Source organism: Bison bison, unplaced genomic scaffold (assembly GCF_000754665.1).
Source record: "Bison bison bison isolate TAMUID 2011002044 unplaced genomic scaffold, Bison_UMD1.0 scf7180017864250, whole genome shotgun sequence".
NCBI classification, from domain to species: domain Eukaryota; kingdom Metazoa; phylum Chordata; class Mammalia; order Artiodactyla; family Bovidae; genus Bison; species Bison bison.
This window is the reverse complement of record NW_011494822.1, coordinates 158874-166378: the sequence shown is the minus strand read 5'-3', so window position 1 is coordinate 166378 and position 7505 is coordinate 158874. Positions and strand designations below refer to the sequence as shown.

The following is a 7505-nucleotide window of genomic DNA, read 5'->3' as shown; positions in this document are numbered from 1 at the left end:
TTCAAATAGTTCCGAGGTTTTGAAACTCAGGGTTAGACCAGTGATGATGGACTGCCTAGAACTGAGTAGTTGGCTGCCTTGAACAAAATAGAGGATCCTGTATAGACAACTCACAGCACCCAACTTGGTAGCAAATGAACTAACTGTCAGGAGCTCAGCTCTTGTCTACACTGCTAAAGCCCTGGGTGAACCAACAGGGAGGTGGGGGTGAGGATACCAAGAGTCTCCTGGTCAGAAGACTGGTACACTGGCCTTTCAGAGCTGCTCCATACTCTCTGAGAGATATGTGCATAAAATGCTAATCATCAGTACTTGTCTGTCATGATTTAATGACTGTGTCCAGGCCTTTAATATTACCCTGAATCACAGTGATTTCTTAAGGAAGTGAATCCCTTGTTTGTAGCAGGACTCAAGACTCTTGCGCGGCACTACAGTCAGAATGGCCTTTGTTCTTTCGAGTGTTTGTATTTTCCAAGATGATTTTGGAGAGGAAGAGGCACACTCAACTTTTGACAGCTGTTCCTTTAGTTTTCCATTAGCATTTGAAAAATGTCTCTTTCAGGCAGTGTTCATTAAGATTTTAATTTTGCAGTTTGCTCCTTTTCAAGTGACATGCAATTAATTAAGGCTTAATGTGTCATCTATTTTTTGCAATGACATTTTTACTGCCCCCTTTTCATTTGAGTCAGTTTATAAATTGTACTCTAGCTAATGAGTTCCATCCTGATTTCCAGTTTCAAATAATTATCACTCTTCTAATATGGTGATTCTTTCATGTGTCACAGAATTAAGAGTGTTACTGGGCGAACTCAGGTGAGCTGGGTCTGCCTGGGCCATTGGCCATGGCGGCTGCAGGGCAAGGAAGCCACTGAGACCCCTACTCCTCTTTTCAGTGCTTATTCCCCAGCCTTCGAGTGTCGGACACTCCAGTCTATGTGGGACGTACATGCAGAAGCCTCTTCCAAGCCTGGTCCCTGCAGAGCGTGCAGGCTAGATAACTGCCCTATTTCCCCACATTGTTTTGCCAGTGGAAATATGACTAAGGGGACTTGAAATCCTGAATGATTTTTAACTGTATATGCAGCTGAGATTGGACCAAGCTTAACTGAACAGCAATTCCTTATTAATTTCTCTTTTACTGAAACTTACAAACATTTCATCAAGTTGAATTGAAGATTAACTTTGCAGTATCAGGAGGGGCAGTGGGTGGTATGGGGAGATTTGTGAACGAAGTGACTTGTGTAAGGGAGATTGTGAAGATGTAGGAGGCAGATTTCTCCAGAAAGACATAACAGGTGGGAGATATATAGTAATAGAATTATTTTAGGGAGGTTTTTTTCCAGTAGTCATGTATGGATGTGAGAGTTGGACCATAAAGAAGGCCGAGCACTGAAGAATTGATGCTTTGAAACTGTGGTTCTAGAGAAGACTCTTGAGAGCCCCTTGGACTACAAGGAGATCAAACCCATCAATCCTAAAAGAAATCAACCCTGAATATTCATTGGAAGGACTGATGCTGAAGCTGAAGCTTGAATCCTTCGGCCACCTAATGTGAAGAGCCAACTCATTGGAAAAGACCCTGATGCTGGGAAAGATCGAAGGCGGGTGGAGAAGGGGACGACAGAGGATGAGATGGTTGGATGGCATCACTGACTCAATGGACATGCGTTTGGGCAAATTTCAGGAGATAGTGAAGGATAGGGAAGCCTGGCGTGCTGCAGTCCATAGAGTTGCAAAGTGTTGGACACGACTGAGCAACTGAACAGCAACAACAATGTTACGGAAATTGGCATTGGTAAGCCTGGAATCTGTAGGACATGCCAGGATCCTGGAGACTTGGGCAGGAGTGGATGCTGCGATCTTGAGGCTGGATTCTTTCTTCTCCTGAAAACGTCAGCTTTTGTTCTAAGGTCTTCAGCTAGTTGGAGGAGGTTCACCCACATTTTGGGTGCTAATCTCTTTGACCTAAAGTCAAATGATTGTGGATGCTGATTGCATGTACAAAACACTTTCACAGTACACTTAGATTACTGTGGGATTAAAGCCCTGAGGACCTGGGCCATGTCGACACAGAAAGTTCACAGAGGAGGAGGCCTCCCTGCAAGGCGGGGGGAAGTGCAGACTGTTGAGGGTCAGGACCCAGGTCTGGACACTTCTCTCTTATCAGCTTCGAGGCTTCAGGCAGTGCCCTCAGCAACCATGACTGCCATCCATCGTAACAGACGTTTATTAAAATCATGCCTCCCACCAATCAGAATGATACGTGTTCAGGAAGCAAAAACAACTAAGATGTGCCTCTGTCCTGGAAGCCCACAGTCTGGTAAAGATGACAGACCCGTGACCAGCTAACCTGAAGCACCAAAAGTGAACAAACACACACTTCCTGCAAAAATAAGAATCATAACCTCCGAGAGTGAGATCTTGGAGGAAAAGGAGAGTTGATAGATAAATAAGACAGCAAATGCTTTGCCAGTGACAGTTACTGGTAGTATTTTTAGAACATTCTAGTAGCATCCGCCAGGTGTTACAAACCACCTGTCTCTCCATTGCCAGAAAGCCATGAAGTCTCATTTCTATATTAAAAAAAATCCATAATTTAGGTGCTGAGTTTAAGTGGTTTTCTTTATAGGAAAGAGGGGCTTTTCAAATGGTGCTAGTGGTAGAGAATCCGCATGCCAAGGCAGAAGACCCAGGTTTGATCCCTGGCTTGGGAAGATCCCCTGAAGAAGGAAATGACAACCCACTCCAGTATTCTTGCCTGGAGGATCCCATGGACAGAGGAGGCTGGCAGGCTATGGTCCATGGAGTCACAGGGTCAGACACGACTGAGTGACTAAGCACAGCACAAACCATGAAGTCGGGCACTTAAAGGTGGGTTGTGTTATAATAGTAAATGCCAGAGGTGACACTCAGGTGTGGGTTCGCCCAGGTGGCCCAGCTCCAAGGTAGAGTCAGCTGTCTCCGTCTCCTGTTGTCTTTTGTTTTCTGTCTGTGGAAGGGAAAACGTCTGCTTGCATCCACCCATTCCTATTTTCTCTTTCTGGTTTTCAGGGGCGGATGTCCATGCCAGGGACTCCCGCAGGGGTATGTCCTCCCAGGAGTGGGCTACCTACACTGGACGGTTTGAAGCGGTTCGGGTCATCCAGAGGCTGCTAGAGGGACCCTGCCCGGAGCAGTTTGGGGTAAAGTACAAGCCAGAGCTGCCACTGGCCCTGGAAGCAGGTCAGAAGCCCACAGGCTCCAAGAGCTGCTTGCAGAAGCTCACGGATTTTGTGCGGTCCACGCTGACCTCCCGCTCGCGCCAAGGCATGGAGGACGGGGGAGCCCTGGACCACATGGTCAAGATGACCACGAGCCTCTACAGCCCCGCCGTGGCCATCGTCTGCCAGACCGTGTGCCCTGAGAGCCCTCCCTGTGTGGGCAAAAGGCGGCTGGCGGTGAAGGAAATCCTGGCGTCGCGCGGGGACCAGGACACGCAAGCCCAGGAGAGGGACAAGGGGGAGGGCCCCGAGCCGCAATCCCAGACCTCCCAGGCCGCAGGGGTCTCCAAAGAGGAGGCCCCCAGAGCCGGCCTCGCGTCTTCGCAGCCGCCGGTCGCCCCCCGGAGGGCCAGCCTCCTGCCCCTGCAGCTGTTGCGGCGGAGCAGCGTGCGGCCCGGCGTGACCATCCCCAAGGTGCGCGTCAGCAAGGCGCCCGCTCCCACCTTCCAGCCCGAGCGGGCGGCCCGGGGCAGCACCAAGGACAGCAGCCACCTGCAGCTGCCCAAGTGGCGGTACAAGGAGGCCAAGGAGGAGAAGCGGAAGGCGGAGGAGGCGGAGAAGCAGCGGCTGGCCGCGGCGCAGAAGGAAAAGCGGACGTCGTCCTGGAGGAAAAGGACGTGAGGGCGGGTGTGTCCGGCGCGCGGGGGCGAGGCAGGACGCAGAGCCCGCCAGCCGGGCATACGAAGCTGGCCGGAGCCCCGGGGGAGGCGGCGGGGACGCTGGGTGTGGTCCTCCCTGGAAGTGTGCGCCCCTGCATTTTACGCACAGCACCTCCCAGGGCGCACAGAAAACGTTCCTGTTTGTTCAGGCCGCACCCAGGAGTGAAGTGGGCCAAGCCCTAATTGAATCGCCTGAAACCAGTTCCCCCAGCAATCAGTACTCGTAGTGGGCATTCTACCTAAAACTCGACCATTGAGCCACCCGAGAAGCCCCCCTTGGAACCTCAGTGCAGAAAAATTTAAGACCAGTTTATCCAAAGGACATTTTCTGTATAGTTCTGTATTTTTCAGTTATGATCAGACTTAGAGCACTTGACCAGTGATAGGGCTCTTTGTAAATACTTATGACGGTCTTAATGCATTTGTCTGAAGACCCTTTGTTCAAAATACTGTTTCTAGCAGTAATTATTTGTGCTATCTCTATGATTTCACATAGAATCTGTGGCATTCTCCTCCTGTCGACCCCCTTTTGCTTTTTTTATTGGGGGGGCTTTGCCTTTCCATCTCCTTGGGGGTGCTCTAAAGCACCACACGTCCTTAATTGGATTAAGTGATGTTTAAGATTTCTATTGGATAAAGGCATTTGCTTTACCGCAAAATACTCAAGTAAGACAGGGGAGTCACATTTCCTTTAATTTCTGAAGCTCTCTTTTCCATCCAGTGGTAAAAATGGAGAAAACCCAATTGTCAAAGTATGAGACTGCATAGAAGAGTGTGTATTTATTGCTAGAACTAAGCTCATTTTAAGCAAGGGGTTTTAGATAATCTGCATATAAAGTCTTGAACATACTCAAAAATAGAAAAAAAGTGTTTAAGAAGATGGGGGCAACGCTAATAAATTATTACTAGAAATACAAAATTAAGTTATGTGCTCTTAGACAATTGAATTAAAATATCCTTAAGATGTAAAAAGAAATGCTAGATGTATAGAGTTCTGCAAAACTACTGACACAGGTGGGCCATACATTTTTTGAGAAATAGGGATTAGAGCTGAATGTTAAGCAAACATGTTTTTGGCAAATTCTCCTGGAGTGGGCTGGGTTGCTTCCTCCTCCCGACTCAATTCTGACAGATACCTGGTGTGGAATTTTATTTTTCCTTTGATGAAAGCCCCTGGTGTTCAGTTTATCCTCATGCAGGCTTTGTAGACTTGCCAAGATTCGGGAACTTTGGCGGTGCACGGGTGTGGTTTGCCCCAGGCCCTGAGCGCTCCGTGGGAGTTTTCTGTCCATACTTTTATCTCCAAAAAGCTGAGAAATACTAAAGAATCTCTGGCTCTCTGGGTTGCAGAGTCTCTCTCACATATGCACTACCAACAGCACTTTATTTAAATATTATCCTGCATATAAGCCATAGATTTAAAACATTACAGACCAATGGGAAGCTGTTTATTCTGTCTCTGGATTGAAATCGTGCTCCCTGGCCACGTGGTGACGAGTGCCCATCCATCTCATGATGTGGGCAGCGTGGCACTGGCTCGCCCTCCTTTTCCCCCCGCCCCCCACTATCAGACACTGAGCATCTTACACTCATCTCTCCAAAAACCTCAATTAACAGACCATCAGGCTGCACCCAGGCTAATGGGAGGCAGATGTGACGATAATCCATCTTTTAAAGTCAGATTTTAGTGAATTCTTCCCTTGTTCCAGAAGGGCCCAGGAAGAACGGCCCAGAGGTCTGGACCTGCTTTGAGCATCACTGATGTGGTTGGCTGTAGGTCACCCTTGAGCCTAAGAGTTGGGCTTGGCCAAGTGCCCTTGGATGAGATGAGCGCTGGTCCCCGAGGTGGAAAGAAACACGTCTTTGTTTCCCTGATGGGCCAGTCTACACCCTACATTGAGATTATGTTTTGTGTTGATATGTTTTGGTTGCTTTGAATGGTTGGCTGCACTTTCCTCCCCAAGGGCTCACCCCTCCTTCTCCTCCAGTGTCGGTCAGGGATAGGGGCACCGACGGGCAGTGTCCCCCTCAGCTCTGTCACCACGTAAGTTCCCTGCTGGCCCTTTTGCCTCCTTTTTCTTTTTCTTTTTGTTTTCTGCCTATCTTCTGCTCCAGATTTAGCTAAAATGCCTTGATCATCCCTGGCGCCACTACTCAGAGGTCTAAAAAGAGCAGAAAACTGTGGAGTCATGAGAGATCAACAGTGTCCCTGATGATTTACCGTGTCGTGCCCTCCAGACACTCAAGAGTGAATGGACAGCAGATTTCACCTGCTGCTTCTGTGCAGAATTCCGCCCCACCCACCACCTTCTTTTCATTTAGGGAGGGAGATTTAGCTTGCTCTCCTGACAGTTCGGGCTTCCCTGGTGGCTCAGCTGGTAAAGAATCTGCCCACAATGAGGGAGGCCTGGGTTCGATCCCTGGGTTGGGACGATGCCCCTGGAGAAGGGAAAGGCTACCCACTCCAGTATTCTGGCCTGGAGAATTCCATGGATTGCATAGTCCATGGAGTCGCAAACAGTCAAACACGACTGAGCAACTTTCAGTTTCACCTGACAGATGAGAGCACCGCCCTGCTGCACAGAACAAGGAGGATCCGGTGTCTGCTTTGCACTCCTGATGTTTATTAACTGTAAATAGTGAATTTCAACTTGACAGGTACCTTCTCAGGGATTTATATATAAATAGAGTTAGGGGGAAAGGTGAAGTATATTTTAATACTTTTTAGCATCTGAGTGAGTTGTTATCACACTAGACAGAAGAAATATTTCTAAGATAATGTCAGTGCTGCTTTTTCCCCAGGGCGATGCCTGGGAATCACCCCTCCCATTGAGACTTCTTGATTCTTAGAACCTCGGGACTCTGGTGGCTGAAATGGCTTTGGAGTGGACGTGAAGTCACTTCTCAGGGCCTCTCAGTTGCCTCTCGTGGAAGCGAACTCTTGTATTTAGGAAAAAAAAAATTCAACCTCTGTGTACGAAGAGGTGGCTGTGACAACACAGATGGGCCACCCATCGATTTTACCTCTAGAAGTGGTTCCTCCCCATCCAATACCTGCGTGTGTGGTGTGAGAAGGATGGTGTTTCTCTCTGCTTCCGTGAATCACATGTTCTACAGTCAGCCCTGTGCCAGGCTCACTGCCGGGAGAGGGCAGGGAAAAGCTGGAATGACCATGGTGTTTAGAGACCTTCCATGTCTTCGGCTACACCCAAGGAATGCAACATTATGAACCTTTGTGACTTTTTTCTGCAGCGCCTCCCCACGGGCTCCTGGCGGCACCAGAAACCTCAGAAATGGGCTTGGAAATTGCACTAGGTCATCATCTCAACTTCCGGCCCTCCTTCGACTCGCTCCTTCTGCGGTGGAGGGTTGAGTTTGTGATGTCAGTTGGAAAGTGGGATTTGTAGGTGTGGGGATGGGCGGGCCAATCCAAGCTGCCTCTGCCCACTTCTTTCCGGGCCATCAGTGGCCAGCCAGGTCTCTGGAAAGTCCACTGAGTAGAGATGAGGCTCTGAAACTGAATCCCACGAGGTGAGGGCCAGACCACAGTACTGAATTGGATGCAGAGCCCTCAGTCTCCGGGAAG

General features: G+C 49.0%; 1 protein-coding gene across 1 annotated transcript in view; it reads left to right on the top strand.

Annotated features, from left to right (window-relative positions):
* Positions 1-6344, top strand: part of ANKRD33B (ankyrin repeat domain 33B) — a 98544-nt gene extending 92200 nt beyond the window's left edge. Inside the window, exon 7 of the mRNA XM_010847537.1 lies at positions 3052-6344. Coding sequence (XP_010845839.1) covers positions 3052-3881 — 830 coding nt within the window. The 3' untranslated portion in view covers positions 3882-6344. The remainder of the gene's footprint in view (positions 1-3051) is intronic.
* The last annotated feature ends 1161 nt before the right edge of the window (positions 6345-7505 follow it).